General features: G+C 44.3%; 1 protein-coding gene across 1 annotated transcript in view; it reads left to right on the plus strand.

Moving 5' to 3' along the window:
* The window catches only part of PCSK6 (proprotein convertase subtilisin/kexin type 6), a 137,676-nt gene that overhangs the window by 35,331 nt on the left and 79,044 nt on the right, over positions 1-23,301 (plus strand). Inside the window, exons 3-6 of the mRNA XM_015417963.1 lie at positions 9,683-9,793; positions 12,101-12,244; positions 15,246-15,322; positions 18,999-19,087. Of these exons, the coding sequence (XP_015273449.1) occupies positions 9,683-9,793; positions 12,101-12,244; positions 15,246-15,322; positions 18,999-19,087 (421 nt within the window). The remainder of the gene's footprint in view (positions 1-9,682; positions 9,794-12,100; positions 12,245-15,245; positions 15,323-18,998; positions 19,088-23,301) is intronic.

Raw genomic sequence — 23,301 nt, forward strand, 5'->3', positions numbered from 1 at the left:
GGCATCCCAACCATAAACCAGTAAATAAATAAATCCTTGAAAAGGAGCTATCTCTGCCCCACCTACCTCAGAGGGTGTCTGTAGTGAGGAGGGGAAGGGAAAGGAATTTGTAAGCCACACTGAGACTCCGAGTGAAGGGCAGGGTATAAATCTAATCTCTTCTTCTTGTTGTTATTCTTCTTGTTATTCTTCTTGTTATTCTTCTTGTTATTCTTCTTGTTATTTACAAAAATGGGGATCTTTGGGTGCAGAATTCATTATCTATTTTAGTGAATGGGAAACACAAATGGCATATATGGAAAGGCAGGTCTTTGGAGGGCATTATTAGAACTAGATAAATGCAGACTCTTAAATATGGAAGAAATGTTTAATAATGACATCTCTCAGGTCTCATTGTGTGGGATAAACTGGTTCTGCCCCTCAGAGAGAGAGAGAGACATGCAGGCTAACACAGCAACACAAATCCAATGCAGGTTAGTGTGCTTGACTGAAAGCTGTTGTGCCTCCCTCTTTGCTGCAGTGGCAACTCACCCACCCATTATCCAATGATAAAAAAAACAAACAACCAGTTGCCAGCTGGGCCTGGTAAGAATTTTTTGGTTTCTATTCTGACCTTTGTAGAAAATACACCAGTACTTAGTTGGGGGGGACGGACGGGGGACTTGACATGGTGTCAAGTTGCTTCTGACTTGAACACCATATGAATTAATGACCTCCAAAACGTTTCAGACCTGAAACTCACCCCCCCATCCCTTTTAATACCCTTTAGCTTCCCCACATGGCTTGAGTAGATGCCAGGAATAGGGATGCACCTCCCCTGCCCAAAACACAAGCACCCCAAGCCCTGAAAGCACTCTTGCCACGGCAGCCGAGGGGCTAGAACCTGCCCCCCATCTCTCTGTCTCACAACCCCACCCCAGTTTATTAACATCTCTGTGATTTTTTTGCCAGTTTATTTATAACATTTTCCAGATATACAACTATTGACTTGTTACAGCGTATAATACAAATAGAGTCTTTTATAGCTATATTTTATCCATCCATTTATAAACTCTTGACCATCGTTTTGGAATACTGTGTCATCCTTTCCTTGTAGTAACGTGTTCAATTTGTCCATCTCCGCTGTCTCCAACAGTTTCTGTGCTAGCTCATCTCTTGAAGGCAGTCTGTCTGTTTTTCTAGCTACAATTATTCTGGCAGCCGTGAGTATATAGGCCAGTAAATAGACATTATTTTTCCCGTAACCATCTGGGATTATGCTTAACAGATAAATTTCTGGACATAATTCTAACTTAATATTTAATATCTCTAGTATTATTTTTTTATTACTTGACCAATATTTATACATTTTCCCGCATTTCCACCACATATGAAAAAAGTACTGACATTAGTTTTGCATTTCCAACAATTCTTAGAGGTTTTTATGTTACATTTAGCTGTTTTGTTGGGGGACCAATACCATCTATGGAACATCTTGTATATATTTTCTTTATATGATACTGATCTCAGATATTTCATGGCCCACTCATCGATATCAATGTTATATCCTATATCTTGCATCCAGGATATCATGGATGATTTAACTGTTTCATCTTGCATGAAGTCATCCTGTAAAAAATTATAAACTTTCTGAATTGTTTTATCACTAGAAGAAAGCCAAATTTTGTCCAGTTCATTTTGTGTCTCATAAAAGCCAATGATTGTATCTTTACTAAATCTCAATTTTAATTGAACATTTTCCCACCATGTCAGGTCTGTATTAAACAATCTCAAATTCTCTGTATCTTTTAAATCGTTCTTTTTATCTAATAATACATCATATGTTTCTTCTTGTTTTCTGTTAAAAGGGTGGGTTTTACAAAAACTTCTAAAGGGGAAACCCATCTTGGTATTTTCAAGTAGTACCATTCCTTTAATTTTCTCCAAATTTTTAATAATTCTCCTCTTGAAATATGATGTTGAAAGTTTGAGTGTATTTTATTTTTCTCATACCAAACGTAAGCGTGCCACCCCATTCTCAGATCATGTCCTTCTAAATTTAGAAGTCTTGGATTTTCTAGTAGAATCCAGTCTTTAATCCAGGTTTTGGCAGCCGCTTGGTAATATAAATCCCAATTGGGTAACCCAAAACTGCCTCTCTCTTTTTTATCTTGAAGTACTTTCCATTTTATTCTTGCTTTTTTCGGATACCAAATAAATTCCCTAATTACTTTATCAAGGTCTTTGAAATATTGGAATTTCTTTAATATCGGCAAATTCTGTGCCAAAAATCTAGGAAGAATGTTCATTTTCACTGTTGCAATTCTACCCAACAATGATAGTTGCAAAATTTTCAATTTTTGAAGATCTTTTTAAAAATTTTCTAATAGTTTGTTATAGTTATTTTCCAACAGTGCATTATTTCTGTTAGTCAAAATTATACCGAGGTATCTGCTTTTATTCACTGTCTCAGTTTTGGAGATTTTGTTGATTTTTGATATAATTTCTTGTGGACAGTTTTTTTGTTAAAATCTTTGTCTTTTTGAAATTTATTTTAAGTCCTGCTACTACTCCATAATTTTGTAGTACTTCTATTAAGTGTGAAATAGATGTTAAAGGTTCTTCTAGTATAAAAACAAGGTAATCGGCAAATGCTTGGAGTTTGAATTCTTCCCCTCTTATTTTTAATCCTCTTATTTGGCCATCCTCTCTTACTGTATCGTTTAGGGATTCTAATGCAAAAATAAACAACAATGGAGATAAGGGGCATCCTTGCCTAGTTCCTTTCTGTATTTCTATTTTTCTGGTCGTATCTCCATTGATCGTAACCTTGGCATATTGTTTCTTATAAATTGCTGTAATCATAGAAAAAACCCTGGGTGCCGCAGTCCCAGTTTTCCAATTTTTGAGTTAGAAATTCCCATGAAACATTATCCAAGGCCTTTTCTGTATCTAAGAACACTAGGGCAAATTGTCTTTCCGGATGCAATTCATAGTGTTCCAAAACGTTAATAATCGTTTTTATATTATTTTTCATTTGTCTTTTAGGAAGACAACCAGCCTGATCTTGATGTATAATTTGCAGTAGAATTTTCTTTAATCTTGATGCCAGTATACTTGCGAATATTTTATAATCTGCGTTTAATAACAAAATCGGTCTATAGTTTTTGATTTCTTTTTCGTCAGTTTCCGGTTTATGTATTAGCGTAATAAGAGCTTCGTTCCACGACTCTGTCTTTCTTATATTGTGCACTAAACCCTTAAATGGTAGTAATATTTCAAATTCTTGGTAAATTTCTATTGGGAGGCCATCAGGCCCTGGCGTTTTCTTTTTCTTTTGTGTTTTAATTGCTTCTATGATTTCACATGGTGATATAGGTTCATTTAATAGTTTCTTCTTGGATTCATTAAATTTCTTTTTATTATTTTGTACAAAATAATTTTTTATTTGGGTTATATCTTGTTTTTCCTGATAGTATAAATTTTTGTAAAATTTTTCCACTATTTGTTTTAGGTCTTGTACTTTATATTTTATTTCATTTCTATCATCTTTTAGGGCGATTATTGTTCGTTTTTCTTTTTTATGTTTGTAAGCTAACCATCTACATGGTTTATTGGTGTTTTCAAAAAATATTGTTTGGTGTATTCTACCTTTTTAGCTATTTCTTGGGTCAGTAAGATATTCATTTGATGTTGAAGCATTTTTATTTTCGTTTCCATTTTTTCTATCTCCATTGATTTCTTCATTTTATCTTCTACTGTTTTGATCTTCTTCTTCAGACTATCTATTTTTAAATTTTTCTGTTTCTTCTTCCAAGCATTCTGGTTTATGAGCCATCCTCTCAAGAAAGCTTTAAACGTATCCCATACAATATTGATTGACATTTGTGGTTGTATTTTAGTTTTTCTTATAAATTCTTGATCTCTCAAAAGTTCAGTGTTCATCTTCCATCTTACCTTCTTTGGAGATTGTTGGAAGACCATTAGGAGGGGGTTATGGTCAGCAAAGGTGCAAGGCAAGATGTCAACTTCCATCAGATCTTTTGTCATGGCAGTTGTTACCCAAGCCATATCTATCCTTGTCCACGATTTATGTCTTGGTGAAAAATAAGTATAGCTTGTTTATCTAAATTCATTGTTCTCCAAGCATCTATTAAGCTGTATTCTTCTGCCGTCTGCAGGAAGTTTTTTGGGTAGAGTCTTATTTGTTTTTGTATTCTTTTTCTGGGTTCTTTCTATTCATTTTTTAATCGAATACTGCATTATAATCTCCAAGTATACATATGTCCTCAAAACTTTTTATAGCAAGTATTTTACGTATTTCTTTATAAAAATTTTCCTGACTTTGGTTTAGAGCATAGATATTTAGAATAAGCATTTCTTTCCCGTCCCTTGTTATAGTAATCGCTATTATTCTTCCATCTTCTGATTTATAAAATAATTCCGGATGTAAGTAGCCTTTGACATATGTTGCAACTCCTTTTTTCTTTTTGACAGTAGATATAAAGGGCACTCCTATTTTTTTACATTCTAAATATTTAATATCCTCTTTCTTGATGTGGGTTTCCTGAAGACATGTTATATTTGTTTTCAATTTGAAGATTTCATGGAAAGTTCTTCTACTCTTCTGAGGGTTGTTAAGTCAATTTACGTTAATTGACAAAATTTTTAGTGTACTAGATCCCATCTTTTGAATTTTTATTGCCCCTAGCTCTCGCTTTTTCTTGTAATCTAGTTAGTACTTGGGATTGGGTTGTTCCCTTATCTTTTTTTCCTGTTTTCTTTGTAGGTTTTGGATTTTCCCCCTTCCCTTGTTCAGATAGATCTTCTGCTGTGTCTAGAGCAACTTCTTCCTCCTCCTCCTCTTCTTCTTCCTCTTCTTTTTGCCAGCCCAATTCTTCACCATGTTTATCCAAGAAGTTTTCTACCTTGAAGATCGAATCTATTTTTTGTCTTTTAGTTTTGTAATTATATAATACACCTTCTAGCCATCTAAAAGTTACTCCATTTGCTATGAGAACATTTGTCAAAATTGTATATTTCTGTCTTTTTTCTCTTACCCTCCAAGGTATTTCCTTTAACAATCTGATCTCTACTTCTTTTATTATAACCTTGTTCTCATTGGAATCCTTGAGAATTTTATCTCTTGTTTCCTTTTTGTAAAATTTTACATGTACTTCTCTGGGTATTTTATTTCTTTTTTCATATGCCGAATTTTTCCTAGATATTCTATCTATCTCCGCTAATACTTCTTCTTTTGTTCCAATGTTGAGTTGTTCTGCCAGATTTTGGGCTATTCTTTTAAATTTTTATCAATGCTTTCTGTTATATTTTGACACATTATTAATCCAGCCTTTTCCATTTCTAGATTAATTAAGGCTTCTTCCATTTTGTCACTCTTAATTTTTAGGTCTTGCAACTCCTGATCTATAGCTTGTACTTTTTCTTCTAAAATATTGGTAGTAGTTGTGATTTTATTTATTTCTAATTGATTTTCAGCTATTTGTTTTTTTAATTTCCTCTGTTTCTGTTTTTATCTGATTTGAGATTTCATCCATCTTTTCTTGAATTGCTGTGTTTCTTTTTTAATCAAAGCTGGTAGTGTGGTTTCATTTGATTGTTGTATTGCTTGTGTTATACATTCTTGGATAATAGATTTTAGATCTTTTATATTCATTTGGGCTACGTTCATTTTTAAATAACTTGTTATTCCTGCTTGACCAGGGGATGGTATAGAGCTTTTCCTGCTGTTGGCAGAACCTGATGCTATATGGTCAGTTCTGATCTTACCCCCTGTTACCTAATCTAGTACCAATCTCTTTTATTTTAAAATTCTGTAAATGTTCTCCCTGTTCTTTCTTTTTATGATCTGTTATAAGTAGTTTCCCCTTTTTACTATTTCATTAGTTAGGTTCCCTTTTCTTTAGCAATGCTTTAATCCTGTTTCACTCTGTATCCAGTTAATATGTTCTAATACTATTCATGCCCTGTCCCTTTAAGCGTCTTATTCTACTTTTAGTTTCAGCTAGTTTCCATCAAGTTGTATCAAGTTATGTCACTTTAAATGCCTCTTTTTCTTTCTATCACAAAAGGATGTATCCGCTTATGTATATTGTCAGTCTGTCTATTTCGTTCCCTGCTTCGTTCTTTCATCATCTTTCGCTGTCTTCTTTCCACACCTCTTTCTCCCTGCCTCTTCGTCGTGTCACATTCTCAGCGTCTCTTCTGCCCATCGCCTCTAGCAGACCACTCTGCGTTGTCTCTTTACCACGTCAGTTGGCGCCGCCTCTCTTTTCTCTTTCTGAAGAAACGCTCCGTTCCGCAACGTCACCTCTCTTAAAGAAACTGTGGCCATGCTACAAGGAAAGAAAACAGACCAAATTATGTGGTAAACATTTCTATCTAAAGTTGGATTCCTATATGGCTTCTAAACGTATCTAATTCTTCTCTCTGTTCTCAATTGCAACTTCTGAGCTTTATTTAAATTACTAGCCACTTGGCACTCATCTGCTCTAACTTTTACTGTGGGGTATCTAATTTAGCTTCACTTTCCACTGAGAGATGAGATTTTCAGTTGAAGATACCTAGCTTCGTATATTATGTCGGTTCTTTCTTTGAGTTCTGGAGTATAGGGTGTAGATTCTTTGGGCTCGCTGGCCTTCTCTGGTGCTCGTGCTGATGTGGAACATCTCACCGGGCGTCCTTAGGGCTCTCTGTATCTGGAACAGACTCGAAAAAGCTTGAAGGAAGGGTCGCCACCCTATTTCAGCTTTGAGTAAGAGTTCCCTGCAAGTACTCTCTCTCCAGGAGAGTGCTTAGACTGGTGTAATTGTCTAGGAAGAGCAAAGGAAAGAGCTAGACGAGCGGAGCTGCAGCGCGTTCGTCTGCCCTCGACCCACATCTGTGTGATTTATGAAAGGTGCCCTCATTTACTTTCATGTAATTTGTACTTATTGCTTGCGGTTTCAACAAAAACAAACTGAAGGAGCCTTCAGAAATTATTTCAAAACTGTTCCCATCCCCTCTGTTGCTCTTCATTGTCTTTGGCAATTATCTATTTATTCTGTTTTCTTTTTCTTGAATAATTATAGGTGAGGCACATTAGTTCAAAAAATCCTAAATTTAAATGGGGTCTGAATGGGCAGTGATTGACCAGGGAAAGAATTTTGACATGGCAGCCAGGGAGAAGATGAACCATGCACCCAGCGCTGTCTCCCCCCCCCCACTCGCATGAGCTCTCTCTCTCACTCACACACACACACACACACACGTGGATCCCAAGCCCTGATGACAGCAGGGCTCTTGCTAGGGCAGCCAAGGGGCCAGGGAAATGTTGAACCATGCGCCCAGCGCTGTCTCCCCCCACCCCACTTGCACGCTCTCTCTCTCTCATAGACACATGGATCCTAAGCCCTGATGACAGCAGGTCTCTTGCTACGGCAGCCAAGGGGCCAGGGAGAAGTTGAGCCATGCGCCCAGCGCTGTCTCCCTCCACACACGCACACATGGACCCCAAGCCCTGATGGCCGCAGAACCACAACAAAGTCTGAAGAAGAACCCCGACTCTGAGAGAGCCGTTGACCTAAACCTTACCTTCCCGCCTGGCAAGGGGCTGCCAACTGGGCAGCTGGGGCTCCCATCCAAACTGTTGGCTGGCTCCGGAGGGCTAATGGTGCGACTGCTTGCCTCACACACGGCCTGACTGAGCTGAGAGGGACAGGTGGCTGGGCAACAGCAAGAAGCCCAGCACCCAATCCTCAAGCCAGGCCGACAGGAAATCATCGGGGGCGCAAGCGCAGCATAAAGGGAACTGGGTTCTAGCGATTCTCCAGCTGACGCTCTAGTTCTTGTCTCTTGGCAAGCCTATGGCCGCCTCCCCCGACAGCGCTGCTAGGCTGCATTGCGAGGAGGGTGCCTGGGCCTTCCCACCCACGCTGCCAGCCTCCATCGATGTTGGCGGCAGGCTCTCACACGTTGCAGGGAGGGCGCCAGGGCCTTCCAACCACTCGCCTGCGTTGATGGCCGTGGCAGGACCTCCCGGGCTGCTGGGCCGTGCTGCCTCCATTGATCGTGCTGGCTGCCGCAGAGGGCACCAGGGCCTTCCCACCTCCACCCACCCCCCGCCTGCCTCCATCGATGGCGCCGTCCCTCGACGGTGCTGCCCAGGAGGAGAAGGAGGATGCCCAAGGCCGGCCTACCCACCGCCTGCCTCCCCCGACCGTTACCTTACCTGAGGAAGAGTCCTTGAGGCAGGGAGGTGCAGCAGAGCAGCGGCGAGTGCATGTGCTCTACGTGCTTGTCGCCACTCCTTCTTCTGCAGGGCGGGGCGTGGGCGGGGAGGGGCGGGGCAGGCTCTGAAGCCAGCCAGAATGCCGTTCCAGTGTGTTCCGGCCAAAAATAGCCCTGGTCATGGTCAAAGGGAATGTAATGTTCGAATTTTGTGGTAGGAGCTGCTGATGTTTTGTTGGTTTTTTTCAAACCCTAAATAGTACCTGTGTGTGAGAGGCTGGTAGTCCTCCCTTCCCCCCTTCCCATTTCCCTCAGCTGAAAATACATGTGCACAAGTTGTTTTTAAGCTCAGTAAGGGGGGGGGGGAGACAAGCACCACACTGTACTGTCTTTTTTCCTGATCTCTCTACTAGGGCAAAAAGCAACTTGGGAGGGTAGGTTTGATCACTGTGGGAAGCAGCTAAACCTACTCTGATCACCACGGCAGCCTTGATCCATAACTCTCCTCCCCTGCTGGCTTCTCTGTAGGGCCAGTTATATATTTATTAAAACATTTATATGACTGCTTTCCTCTTGGCTCCAGGCAGTTTAGAAGTAGCCACTAAAACATCACAGATTAAAAACAAAACCCGCCAAATACCTTCCCTCCCCCTAAAATTAACATGTCAGAGTTCTGACACTGCATGAAGTTTGATCCTCAAACAAGGGAATTTCCCCCCCTTATATGTACAATGCTTTTAATTGAGCAAGCTGTCTCTCTTTTGGAAAAGTCTTACGGCGTCTTCTTTTGCTGAAATTAAGACCAATTAATTTTAAAAGGGCGATTGTGATCCAAGGCCAGATGGATGTACACAGGCAGCAGGCTGGTGCCTTTTCTGCGGTAACATGCTTGCTGTGGATTGGGAGGCCTGTTGGAGGGTGAATGACTGTAGCATTATGAGGCTAACACTGGGGGAAAAGGTGGTTCTTTTTGTTGGTCTTGCATTTACTGTGAGCTGCCTCTAGAATACTGAAACCCAGGTTTTTAAAATAACCCCCTCCTTAGGTGATGCCTGCTTGCCTGCCATTGAGAGAGGAGGTTCCTCTCTCTCCCTTTGATGTGTCCTTAGCGGTGCCAAATGTCCTGGCTTCTCAAATGTCTGTGATCCTGTTTTCCTTGTTATGTAGGGGCTACGTGCCAGGGTGTGTGGGGGAGCTGACAATTAGTTCTGGCGGGCAAATACCATGGGGTGATTGGGTCCAGATCTTTAGTGCCTTTATTTGAATCCATTATATCTGCAACCTTCCGCACCTTCAACTTCAGTCCTAACAATAGATGTGTCCAGGATGGTATCTATCAACCGTCTCAATAAAGTTAGCTTTCTTCAAACTGACTGGTGTTGAGAACTGATTTAACCAGGATCCTGACATGTGGTGAGAAACATTTTTTAACCCTTTAAAATTCTATTTTAATATCTCCCCCCACCCCTTCCAGGTAACATGGCTGCAGCAACAAGAAGTGAAACGAAGAGTCAAAAGACATGCTCGAAGCGACCACCATTTTGTTTCCTTCAGTGACCCACTCTGGCCTGAAATGTGGTACATGGTAACTATACACTTGGTTGTGTGCGCTTGTGTGTGCGCTTGTGTGTGTGTGTGTATGTGTGTTGTGTGCATGCCGTAACTGTTGTCACAGCAGACCAGTAGGATTATGCCAGACATGAGACAATTTCCCCTTAAATGTCTGAATTGATGTGGGAGAAAAGAGACTCACAGTTCCTTCCACCCAGGGCTATTTTTGGGCAGGAACGCACAGGAACGGAGTTCCGGCTGGCTCCCAAGTTGGCCACGCCCAGCAGGAACTCATTAACATAATAGGCCACACCCAACGGCAGAAGAAACTCATTAGGACTGGCTACAATTAGGGGGTGTGGCCTAACATACAAAGGAGTTCCTGCTCCAAACAAAAGGCCCTGGGTTTTGACAACAAACAAGGTAAAGAGAATAAGAAGCAAAAGGTGGGTGTGGTTGGATGACAACACTTCTGGTAACATGGGGGTGTGGCCTAATATGTGAATAAGCTGTGCTGTCGGGGTGTGGCCTAATATGCTAATGAGTTCCTGTTGTTGGGTATGGCCTATTATGCTAATGAGTTCCTGCTGGGCTTTTTCTACAAAAAAAGCCCTGCTTCCACCCATTCCCTCTGTGCTTCTGTCACACTGGGCAACCTGCTTATTAGAAAGCCATAGTAGTGTAGTGGCTAGTTTATTGGGCAAGGATGTGGGGAAACCCCATGCTGGCATGGAAGTCCACTGGGTGACCTTGGGCCAGTAATTCTGTCAGCCTAATTTACCTCACAGGGTTGTTGTGAAGGTAAAATGGAGGCGTGAAGAACAATGTAAACCCCAATGGGTTCCCACTGGGGAGAAAGGCAGGGTTTAAATGAAATAAGTAAATAAATAATTGTAGCTGGTGAGAAAGAGAAGAGAACAAGACCATGGGGGGAAAGGTGGACAGAGCTGTCCCTTCCTATTTCTCCTGACACAGTTGGAGCTAAGAGAACTTTTTGCACAAGAAATTGTAAAGGGAGCTTGACCACATTTGGGGAGGATATGCTTACCTCCTGAAGAGTTTAAAATGTGGAATTCGCTGTCAGAGAATGTAGTGATGGCCACAGGAATCAACAGCTTTAAAAGGGGATTAGATAGATTCTTGGAGGATAGATCTATCAATGGCTACTAGCCATGGCGACTGAGATGAACCTGCACTTTCAGGGGCAGTCAACCTCAATCCCAGAGTCAGGGGGCAACGTCAAGGGAAGGCCTTGGCTTCTGTGCCCTGTTGTTGGCCCTCCAGGGCTAATTGGTTGGCTGCTGTGTGAGACAGGATGCTGGAGTAGATGGACCATTGGTCTGATCCAGCAGGGCTCTTCTTCTGTTCTTATCCTTGTGAGGTAAAAAAGGTGTCAGCTTTAGCAACCAAGAAAGGAAAAACGCAGAGAACAAACCATCAAAACTGTAAACAAACTGATATGCATTAAAATAGTATTATTATATTAAGCTCAGTGTCTTCAATATTATTCTAAGCCAACTTTACTATGTAAACTATGTTTAAAGTATTCACCTTAATGCCTCTGAAAGCTGGCAGTGACAGCTTCCATATTAGCGTGCTTGGAGGCAATAAGAAATCGGGATTTAAAGAAATACTGTACAGAACTACAAGCTTAAGTGCAACATTAAGTGCAACATTCTGTAGAACATCAAATCCTCTCCATATACAAAAGAAATACAAATACAAAATAGAAAGGACCTTATCTGCAAGTTATAAACAGTCCAAGTGCTCTGTAGTGGAATAGTGGAATAGTGGAATAGTCTCACACTGGCAATTCTGTGGGAGCAACTTGGGGGCCCACAGGCTTAAGAACATAAGAACATAAGAGATGCCAATATTGCATCAGGCCAAAAGCCCATCCAGTCCAACACTCTGTATCACACAGTGGCCAAAAATACCAGGTGCCATCAGGAGGTCCACCAGTGGGGCCAGGACATTAGAAGCCCTCCCACTGTTGCCCCCACCCAAGCACCAAGAAGACAGAGCATCACTTGCCCCAGAGCCCCTATCTAAACCTTGTGGCTAATAGCCACTGATGGACCTCTGCTCTATATGCTTCTCTAATTCCCTTTTGAAGCCGACCATGCTTGTAGCCACCACCACTTCCTGTGGCAGTGCACCAGTGGGGTAAATGAAATTCTTTCTGGAAAGGGGTCTTGGCACTTTCCCATCCACTCCCAATCAAGTTTGGCTTTTTGGGTCACAGACTCTGCTGTGTGGCATTGCTTGTTAGCCTGTAATGCGGAAAGCATGGTGAAGTCCACAGCTAAATCTCCATGCCGCCTTTTATTTTGCTCCTCAGCACTGTGAAGACAACGACAGTGATTGCCGGTCGGAAATGAATGTTCTGGCTGCCTGGCGGAGAGGCTACACGGGCAGGGACGTCGTGGTAACCATTCTCGACGATGGCATTGAAAAGCAGCACCCTGACCTCATACAAAACTACGTAAGTAAAATTGTGGAGCCCCTTGAAGCGTCCTCTGATCCTTCTTAAGGCGTCTTGTGACACATTGCCAAGTCCTTGTGTGGGTTTGGATGGCATCGAGGCCTTTGTGTCAGGGGGTGCAATGGGACTTCTGTGCTTCCCAGTTTCCTGCGCTGGCCCTTTTGGGCTCACAGCCCTGGCATGCAGGGAAGACGCACCTTCAGCCCCCCTCCTCACAGTTGCTCACGCCCCTGAACACACCTTCAGAATCATTTTTGGCTCTGTTGTGGAAACTGTGTGTAGCCCATGTGAGCATCTTGATTTTTCCCCCTCCAGTGGAGCAGACTGAGGATGTGAAAGTGGCTTGGGGAGGTAGGGTTGCCAACCTCCAGGTGGGGCCTGGAAGATCTCAGGAAAAACAACTGATCTCCAGGCCGCAGTGGAGGAAACCAGGAGCTTCTGAGGGTGGACTCTGTGGCATCACATCCCAGCCGAACTTCCTCCCCTGTCTGAACCCCAAATCTCCATGAATTTCCCAAATGGAGTTGGCAACCTTAGGGGGAGGGGGAACGCTGGTCACAAGCAGGAAAAGACCAGTGTGTATCCGGGAGGCCCAAAGCTCCCCTTGCAGAGCTGATGCGATGTCCTTGTTTTGTCTGCTTAAAGCCACTTTTCTTCCCAATGGGGACCAAAACTTTCTCCATTTTATATGGACAACAATCCTGTGAGGTAGGTTAGGCTGAGACGATGCAACTGGCCCAAGGCCACCCAGCAAGCTTCCATGGCAGAGTGGGGATTTGAACCTGGGTCTCCCAGAACCTAATCTGACACTCTAAACACTACACAACACTGGGACCGATTTCACCCAAGAGCTGCACCGCGGTCACGCTTCCCTTTGCCCCGTTTCTATTGGTCAATTTCCCACTCGAAGCCGCACGGCCATGTTTTGACCCGCGGCCAATGTTCCCTCTAAGCTATAGAATCTTATGAGCAAAAAGTCTACTTTGTGAGCTACTGGCATTAAAGTTGTGAGTGAGCAATTTGGCTACTGCATAAATTAGTTTGCTCTGGAGCCATCCTTCCTGAGCTAAGACAAAAATGTGTGAGCCAGAAGCTAAGAAACGGTGAGCTATCTCACACTAACTCAGCTTAGGGGGAACACTGCCCACGGCTTCGCCCGATTTTCCCCGTGGTTTTGTGAACCTCAAAAAACAGGATCACGAAACCGTGGGGAAAATCGGGCAAAGCCGCAGGTCAAAACGCGGCCACGCAGCTTCGAGTGGGAAATTGACCAATAGAAGCAGGGCAAAGGGAGGCGCGACTGCGGCACAGCTCTTGTGTGAAATCGGTCTGGCTGTTACCAAAGGGTACTCACAGTTCCTAGGTCACAGGCCAGCCCCTGGCTGCTATTGGCAATATCAGGGTGTCCAGGATGCTGGGGATGTTCTTTATTTCATTTATTTATTTATTTATTTATTTATTTGATTTCTAACCCACCCTTCCTGCCAAGGCAGTAGGTAAGGTAAGGTACCAGCAGCCGAAGTGGGCACTCATGCAAAGGAGAATTCTCTTGTACTGTTCACAATCTCTTTGGGGATGCCATATATGGGGAGATAGCCAGCACAGGAACAAGACAGAGCTGCTTTATAATAGCCCTGTTCCCGTGTTACAGTGAACGTGTGTGCAGTGATTCTGGGTCAGTCACAAGTCACAGTGACCTTGGGTCAGTCACAGTTCTCTCGGAGCTGTTCTCTCACGAGCGGTCCTCAAAAGAGCTCTCTCAGCCCCACCTACCTCACAGGGTGTCTGTTGTGGGAAGGGAAAGGGAAAGGAGAGTCTAAGCTGCTCTGAGACTCTGAATGAAGGGCAGGGTATAAATCCAATCTCTTCTTCTTATCTCTTCTGCATCCTGTGTGCCTACATCTGTTTGTAAGAAAGAGCCAGTGCATGTATGCTTTGAAAATAAAAACCAAGGACCAATACCTGGATACTTGTGCACCTTCTGCTGTACATGTCTTGAATGTAATATAATAATTATTCAATGCACATATGAAGAAAAAGCAAATGCCATATTATGCATGTGTTCACTGTCATGACTGTACATGGCTCCTGAGTCGGACACTGATCTATCTCAGGCTTTAGGCAGGACAGCTTCATGAACCTGAGATCTCCTTTCTTTTTCTCCACTGATCTCAGCGCCAGTGTGGTATACTGGTTAGAGTGTCAGACCCTCGTAATAACCCTGTTAGAAAGAGAGAATAGCTGGATAAATGGGAATTTGAACCCAGATCTATTCCAGCACTCTAAACCTTGGATGAAGTTGGCTCATTTATCAAAGCAAGAAATTGCAAGTAGATAAATAGGTACCACCTCGGTGGGAAGGTTAACAGCGTTCCGTGCGCCTTGGCATCTAGTCACGCCGGTCACATGACCACGGAAATGTCTTCGGAGAGCGCTGGCTCTTTGGCTTGGAAACAGAGATGAGCACCGCACCCTGGAGTTGGATTCAACTGGCTTTCGAGCAAGGGAAACCTTTACCTTTTACCTTAGTTCCTTACTTCATAGATAACTCTGCTTTTCTACTCAATGGGGACACAAAACAGCTTACACTGTTCTCCTCTCCTCCATTTTATCCTCACAACAGCCCTGTGAGGTTGGTTAGGCTGAGAGCCTGTGACTGGCCCAAGATCACCCAGTGAGCTTCCATGGCAGAGCAGGGATTTGAACATGAGTCTACTAGTACAACACTCTTTAACTACTACACTGCGCCAGCTGTCTACAGCTGCAAACTTCAAAGACTAGATTAGATGTGACTTTTCTTTTGGGCCTGATGGTGGATGTTGGGCCCTCTGAAACAGCTTGAGGCTTGTGATTTCCTTGCAATAATTACCAGTGTCATGCTAAGGGAGCCAGATTCTCTATTGTGAAACTGTTTTGGTCACAATAACCTCCTACTGGTTCCTCCCCCTCCCTTCCATGGGTTTTAGTAATGTGGGCAATCTATCCCCTCCCCTGCTTTCAGGACCCCCGTGCAAGCTACGATGTCAATGGAGGCGACGAGGATCCATCTCCACGCTATGACAACAGCAATGAGAATAAGTAAGTCTAGTTGATGGTTTTAACATTCAAATGGCAAGGGGGTGTGACCGTTTTAATCTGATCTGGTTGTGGAGCCGAACTCGCGACTCTTCTTAATGTGCTATCCTGACAAAATTAGCCAACTGGTGCAGCAAACGTTCATCTTGCTTTCTGCAGAAAGAACCAGGAGTTGAAACATTCCTAAAAAGGCCTACATTTCATGCTTGTTTTTTTAAAAATCAAAATCAAAATTTAAGGGGAAAGATGTGCAAAGCAGGTTAATTGGCAGAGTTGGCATTTTATTTCCAAATTTAAGGTTTTCTGATTTTATTCCCCTCCCATGTTTTTTTTGGCAGCACTCTGCTACCAGTAGCACCTTTTTATGATGGGCAGAACTTTGCCAGGAGGGAATTTGTTTATCACCGGTTGTTCCTGCTCTTCCTCAGTATTCCTCTCCTTGTTTTAGCCTCCCGAGGACTCTGTGAGGAGGTTAATGGGGGAGGGAGGGAGAGAAAGACTGCACCCAAAACCATCCAGTGAACCCAGAGCAGTTTACATCACTCTCCTCTTCTCCATTTTTTCCCTCACAACCACTCCTGAGAGGTAGGCTACACTAAGAGCACGTGACTGGCCCAAGGTCACCCAGCGAGCAGGGTGGGGATTCAGACCCGGGTGTCCCAAATTGTAGTCCAGCACTCTAACCACTACACCACACTGGCTGTCTTCATGGCAGAGTCAGAATTTGAACCCAGGTGTTCCAAGTGCTGGTTTGACCCTCTGGACAATATAATATGCTGCCCTCCCCCACCATTGCTGCATATCCGTGGTGGGCACACCTGCCCCATTGGCATCTCTTTCTGTCATGCAGCGGTTTGAAGACACTGGAATGATGCCAGAAAAGGTGATATGTCAAAATAGGTGTATATAGTTGACATGTTGTGACACTTAAGTCCTATTAAACATTGCTAATTTATGACAAATTAGTTGCTAGCTGAACTTCATACATACATGTGATTTTCAGATTGCTTCAAGATAGTTTCAGGTGGGCAGCTGTGTTAGTTTGCGGTTTGCTGGTGTGACCTTGGGTCAGTCACAAGTTCTTTCAGAGCTGTTCTATGATGAGCAGTTCTCGAAAGAGCTCTCTCAGCCCCACCTAGCGACGAGGATCCATCCCCACGCTATGACAACAGCAATGAGAATAAGTAAGTCTAGTTGATGGTTTTAACATTCAAATGGCAAGGGGGTGTGACCGTTTTAATCTGATCTGGTTGTGGAGCCGAACTCGCGACTCTTCTTAATGTGCTATCCTGACAAAATTAGCCAACTGGTGCAGCAAACGTTCATCTTGCTTTCTGCAGAAAGAACCAGGAGTTGAAACATTCCTAAAAAGGCCTACATTTCATGCTTGTTTTTTTTTTAAATCAAAATCAAAATTTAGGGGGAAAGATGTGCAAAGCAGGTTCATGGGCAGAGTTGGCATTTTATTTCCAAAGTTAAGGTTTTCTGATTTTATTCCCCTCCCATGTTTTTTTGGCAGCACTCTGCTACCAGTAGCACCTTTTTATGATGGGCAGAACTTTGCCAGGAGGGAATTTGTTTATCACCGGTTGTTCCTGCTCTTCCTCAGTATTCCTCTCCTTGTTTTAGCCTCCCGAGGACTCTGTGAGGAGGTTAATGGGGGAGGGAGGGAGAGAAAGACTGCACCCAAAACCATCCAGTGAACCCAGAGCAGCTTACATCACTCTCCTCTTCTCCATTTTTTCCCTCACAACCACTCCTGAGAGGTAGGCTACACTAAGAGCACGTGACTGGCCCAAGGTCACCCAGCGAGCAGGGTGGGGATTCAGACCCGGGTGTCCCAAATTGTAGTCCAGCACTCTAACCACTACACCACACTGGCTGTCTTCATGGCAGAGTCAGAATTTGAACCCAGGTGTTCCAAGTGCTGGTTTGACCCTCTGGACAATATAATATGCTGCCCTCCCCCACCATTGCTGCATATCCGTGGTGGGCACACCTGCCCCATTGGCATCTCTTTCTGTCATGCAGCGGTTTGAAGACACTGGAATGATGCCAGAAAAGGTGATATGTCAAAATAGGTGTATATAGTTGACATGTTGTGACACTTAAGTCCTATTAAACATTGCTAATTTATGACAAATTAGTTGCTAGCTGAACTTCATACATACATGTGATTTTCAGATTGCTTCAAGATAGTTTCAGGTGGGCAGCTGTGTTAGTTTGCGGTTTGCTGGTGTGACCTTGGGTCAGTCACAAGGTCTTTCAGAGCTGTCCTATGATGAGCAGTTCTCGAAAGAGCTCTCTCAGCCCCACCTATCTCACAGGATGTCTGTTGTGGGGAGGGGGAGGCGAAGGGGGAGGAGATGGTAAGCCGCCCTGAGACTCCTTCGGGTAGTGAAGGGCAGGGTATATATCCAATCTCCTCCTCCTTCAGTAGCACCTTAAAGAGCAACATGATTTTTGGTGTGTGCGCTTTTGGGAGTCAACTCTCCCTTTGTCAGATACCTGACAAAGGGCACTTTGCCTTTTGAAAGCTTATATACCCTGGAAATCTTTTTGGTCTTTATAGTGCGACTGGACTTGAAGCTCGCTCAGATTCCTTTGTTTGCTGTTAATTCAGACTTCAGAGCAGGCCGTAGATTACAAAAGCCTGGTTCGTGTTAACTCTCCTCTAAGCAAAGTTTATTATTTGGCTTTGCTGGGCTACCATTTGGTTGTTTCACATTTTGTGCCTAACCTCAGTTAAGCTTTCTGAATCTTGGTTTAGTGGGATGTGAGTTGAGCCGTCACGATCACTGCATATGTATGGCATGGAGCTATATTGTTTGTGCTGATTTGGTGGGGGGAGGTTAGTCGGTGTATTTCTCAGGCCCAAAAAGCAGTATTTGTTTGTTTGGTTTTTTAAAATTTTATTTATCATTTTCACAATTCATTATCATTTACAAAAATTCTTTCTTCCAAATAGCTTGAGTCTTATTATTCAAGATTACATACGTTCATTCTTTTATACATTTGAGTCTAGATTTCCCCATATTTCATAAATCCATTTATACATCCTTTCCCATCTTTTATTAAACACACTTCCATCTTTCCCTTGAAGGCTTATGGTTAGTTTTTGGTGTGGCACAATCTGCAGATGGTGGGCCGCAAGGCAAAATGTGTTCCCTAGACTTGCCGGATGAAGCGAGAGCCCCCCCCCCTTTTTTAACGGGGACCTTCTGTGAATTTCCTCCCTTAGTGACATTAATCTTTTAAATGTCTCACTAATTGAGTGGATTAGTAGTCAAAAAAATTGGCACACTTTTGAAACTTCTGAAAGCAGGCGTGTCCATACCGAGTTGCACACAGAAAACCAGGGGGTATCAGAGCTGCCCATTTATTCCCTGGCTGGAATTGCACATTGGACATTACCTAGTACATGATTGTAAAAGGCTTCCTCCTCCCACATGCTGTGGGTAAACGCAGCTCCGGGGGTAGCCGTTCTAAGCAAGGAAAACAGGATGAAGGAAGGGGGTCGAACAGCCCCTCGTCTCCCCTCCCCCTCCGTTCCTCTGTCAAAATAGCAGTTTTCTACAAAAGGTTATTAATAGAGACAGAACTGTCTACATCAAGCAGGCCTGCTGTTTCGAATAAAGGAGTGTTTCCCACGTAACCTTGCTGCGAATTCTTTTTCTAGGCACGGCACTCGTTGCGCTGGAGAAGTAGCGGCGGCAGCGAATAACTCAAACTGCGTAGTGGGCATTGCATACAATGCGAGAATTGGAGGTAAGGGCTTTTCCTTGTGGCCGTCTTGTACTCCCTGACCCTTGATAGTCGGCTCCCCTGTCCCCTCAGCGACTCCTTGCCTGCCCTGGCAACCGAGACAGCGGCCGCGAGCCTCCTCGGCGGGGATGGGGCCAGTTTGGGGTAGTGGTTAAGTGTGCAGACTCTAATCTGGGAGAACCGGGTTTGATTCCCCACTCCTCCACTTGCACCTGCTGATGTGACCTTGGGTCAGTCGCAAGCTCTGGCACAGCTGTCCTTGAAAAAGAGCAGTTTGTGTCAGAGTTCTCTCAGCCCCACCCACCTCACAGGGTGTCTGTTGTGGGGAGGGGAAGGGAAAGCCGCTCTGAGACTCCAAGTGAAGGGCGGGGTATAAATCCAATCTCCTCCTCCTCCTCATCGCCACAGAGATAAGCCAAGAGATAAAACTTCCCCACCCTGTGCCTGCAGAAAATCGTGGCGAATGGCAGCCATCGGTTTTGACCTGATGTTCAGATTGTGCACCCCGTCTGTCTGTGGGAAGAAGCAATGGGGTGTTGTGTGGGAGGGAGAGGCCGTGTACCCCTTTTTTTCCTCTGTTGCTTTGAGCAGCTCACCCAGCCAGCTGTGGTGATGCCCAGTCCAGGAGCCCCTGGGTTCAAGTCCCTATGAATCCCGTTACGTTGTTACACCGAGAGGCTTGTGGCATAGCAGTAAGGTGACGGCTGCGAACCCGTGTGCCTCTTTTCTGGAACAGTCTTGCAAGCACCTGCTTGTTTATCTGTGGCCTGTTATGCACGGGTGTTTCCTCTCGCTTTCACCGTGCGGGTCTGTCGGGTTTCTTTGTCATTCTGCATTGATTTTACTCCCTTCAGTGCTCAGTTCGTTTTCTGGTCGCTGTTTCCCCGGGATTTCTGAGAGTGCTTTTGTGCTGATTTTTCTCCTGTTTTGCTTCCATGCCAAAGGTAACTCAAAAGCGTACAGATTCCCTCAGATTTCTCCCCCGCCCTTTTGCCACCCCTCAAAGTTCACTCCCCCGCCCACATAGAGGTCATTCTGCCCACTCTGAACCTTCCGCCACCCCCACCCCATGGGTGCACAAGCTCCATTTTCCCCTTGTTTTTAATTTCTTTTTAAAGCATCATGAGTCCGGCGACATGTGACTATCACTAGTCTTGGATCGCTGGATAAAAACATTAAAACAATGAGGGGGAAGTTTAAAAGAAGCTGCGCAAGGTTTTCCCTGCTGCTATTGACTTGAAAGGAGGATCAGAAAGGAGGCAAACGGCAGTGGCCCCAGTGGGGGGTGGGAAATGAATTTCAGTGCTGCATGCAAACAAAATAAAGGGGGGGTTTGTCAGCATGGAATGAAATTGGCATGAGATGTAAACAGAGAGAGAGAGAGAGAGAGAGAGAGAGAGAGAGAGAGAGAGAGAGAGAGAGAGAGAGTGGGGTGGGCAGCACACTGACAGAACGCAAAAGCCGCTCTGAGACTCCAAGTGAAGGGTGGGATATAAATCCAATCTTCTTCTTCTTCTTCTTCTTCTGTGAAGAAAGTTTGTTTGGGGGGGAGGACCATTTTGGGAGTCTCTGGAAGCCTAGCATTAAAATGGTGGCTGAGCCACATGGATGTTCTGTGAAATGCTGAATGTAAGAATCACTTGGGATCGATCCATTTGGAGGACAGAATACAATCCACACAGAAGAGGCTCTTAAAAACTGCCAAGATCACGTTATGGCCAGTATGCAGGATCAAAGAGAAAACCATGCAAATTTGCAAGGAAGGGCAGGAAATTAGCATTACTATGCAACTGCACTACGGCATCAGCGAAAATACGCCCCCCCTTCAGTTTTGTGGCACAAGACTAAAAAAAACTCTGCCAGAGGACTTCTCCCCCATACAAATTGTAGCCCTGTGCAAAGTGTGATGGAGTTGCAGCCGACTTTGCACAGGCGTGCGCGCGCGCACACACACAAACACTGCCAACGATCACAGCTTGCAATGTCAATGTCATTCTGCATTCTGTACACTCAGTATGTTCCCCCATATTATGAGATTGTGTGACTCTTTCCAAAAAAATAACACAGCAGAGAAGCCCCTGGTGCTCGGCAATATGGAAAACGGGGGGTTGTAGCTGCTGGTCAGTTAAAAAAAAAAAGTCGGGTCAGCTTCAACATCGGGTTTCCCCCCTTTGCCGTTTTTCCCTCCTGTTCCCTTTCAGTCAAGGAACTAACACTAAAATGCATGTGCAAAACCTGAACCACGAGGATTTAAATGAAAGGCGCTTGCTGGATTCGACTGCGCAGCTGCGATAGGGAAATTGCATAATTTTTGGACACCACCCCCACATGTCACAAGCAGTGTTCCCTCTAAGCTGAGTTAGTGTGAGCCAGCTCACAGTTTTTGAGCCTCTGGCTCACACACTTTTGTCTTCGCTCAGGAAGGGATGGCTCCAGAGCAAACTAATTTTTGCAGCAGCCAACTCACTCGCTCACAACTTTAATGCCAGTAGCTCACAAAGTAGAATTTTTGCTCACAAGACTCCACAGCTTAGAGGGAACATTGGTCACAAGTGACATTCCCCCCTGATTTAGAGAAGTGTGGTTTTTTAAAATTGTAGCTGCAGAATAAATACACCAGAGGGAAAAGAATGGTGTGTAATGTGGGCACAGAATCTGAAGTCAAGATTAAAGGCTTACTGTTCTGAAAATCTACAGTAAGATGTGTGTATGTAATGGGCCTCCCTCCAAGGATTTGTCTTGAGGATTTCAGACAGACTTTTAAAAAAGCAATGTTAAGTGACTGAGAGTTTACTTTTATGTTGTGTAAGGAAGCAGACAGCGAGTGACAGAGAGCAGGCATAGTGGTTAGACCAGGGTTCTCCAACCTTTTTGACCCTGTGGGCACCTTTAGAATTCTGACACAGGGTGGTGGGCGCAACTTCAAAATGGCTGCCACAGGAGGCAGAACCAACCGCAAAATGTCAGGGAGTGAAGTCATGAATAACTCTAATAGAAGAGGAGGAGGAGGAGGAGATTGGATTTATACCCCGCCCTTCACTACCCAAAGGAGTCTCAGAGCGGCTTACAAACTCCTTTCCCTTCCCCTCCCCACAACAGACACCCTGTGAGGTCGGTGGGGCTGAGAGAGCTCTGACAGAAACTGCCCTTTTTTCAAGAACAGCTCTTATCAGAACTATGGCTTGCCCAAGGTCACCCAGAATGTGCAGGTGGAGGCGTGGGGAACCAAACCCGGCTCTCCCAGATTAGAGTCTGTGCACTTAACCACCACACCAAACTGGCTACTAATAATAGTAACTCTCCAACATTTCAGGGAAAGTTTAGCAGGGTGCCTTTTAAAATATTATGTCATTACCAAAAGCAATGTTATTTGAATGAGATCTCTAGTGGCCAGTCAGTGCTGGTCAAAAGCGCCACCTGGCCGAGCCCCCTTTCTGAAAACATTTGGTGGGTGTGGCCACCACCATGGGGGCCCCGCTGGGTTAGAGTGTTTAAAATAAAACTAGGATCTGGGAGACTCAGGTTGAGATGCCCACTCTGCCATGGAAGCCCATGGCTGACCGTGGGTTGGTCGCACACCCTCAGCCTCACCTACCTCACAGGAACAAAGTAAGAGTCCAGTGGCACCTTTAAGACCAACAAAGTTTGATTCAAGGTGTGAGCTTTCATCAGACGGAGGTCACCCAGTTGGTCTTAAAGGTGCCGTCGGACTCCTACTTTGCTCTGTTGCTTCAGACCAGCACGGCTGCCCACCTTGACCTACCTCACAGGGTTCTTGTAGAAGAGAAGAAAAAGAGAAGAGACGCTTTTTACACCCTACTTGTCTCTACCTTAAGGATTCTCAAAGTGGCTCTATGACCACCTTCTCCTCCTCCCCACAACGAGACACCTTGTGAGGAAGGTGGGGCTGAGAGAGTTCCGAGAGAGCTGGGACTGGCCCAGGGTCACCCAGCAGGCCTCATGGGGAGGAGGAGTGGGGAATCAAACCCGGTTCTCCAGATCAGAGTCTGCCACTCTTAACCACTACACCACGCAGCTGCTTGTGAGGGTAAAAGGAAGGACAAGAGAACGATGACGTAAGGTGCTTTGGGGCCCCATGGGGGAGGCAGGTGGGGTATACATATTTAAATTAAATACAATAAGGGCTCTTTTTGTAGCAGGAACTCCTTTGCATATTAGGCGACACACCCCTAATGTAGCCAATCCTCCAAGAGCTT

The sequence above is a fragment of the Gekko japonicus genome, unplaced genomic scaffold, assembly GCF_001447785.1.
Source record: "Gekko japonicus isolate JY-2015 unplaced genomic scaffold, Gekko_japonicus_V1.1 scaffold924, whole genome shotgun sequence".
In the NCBI taxonomy this organism is placed as follows: Eukaryota; Metazoa; Chordata; class Lepidosauria; order Squamata; family Gekkonidae; genus Gekko; species Gekko japonicus.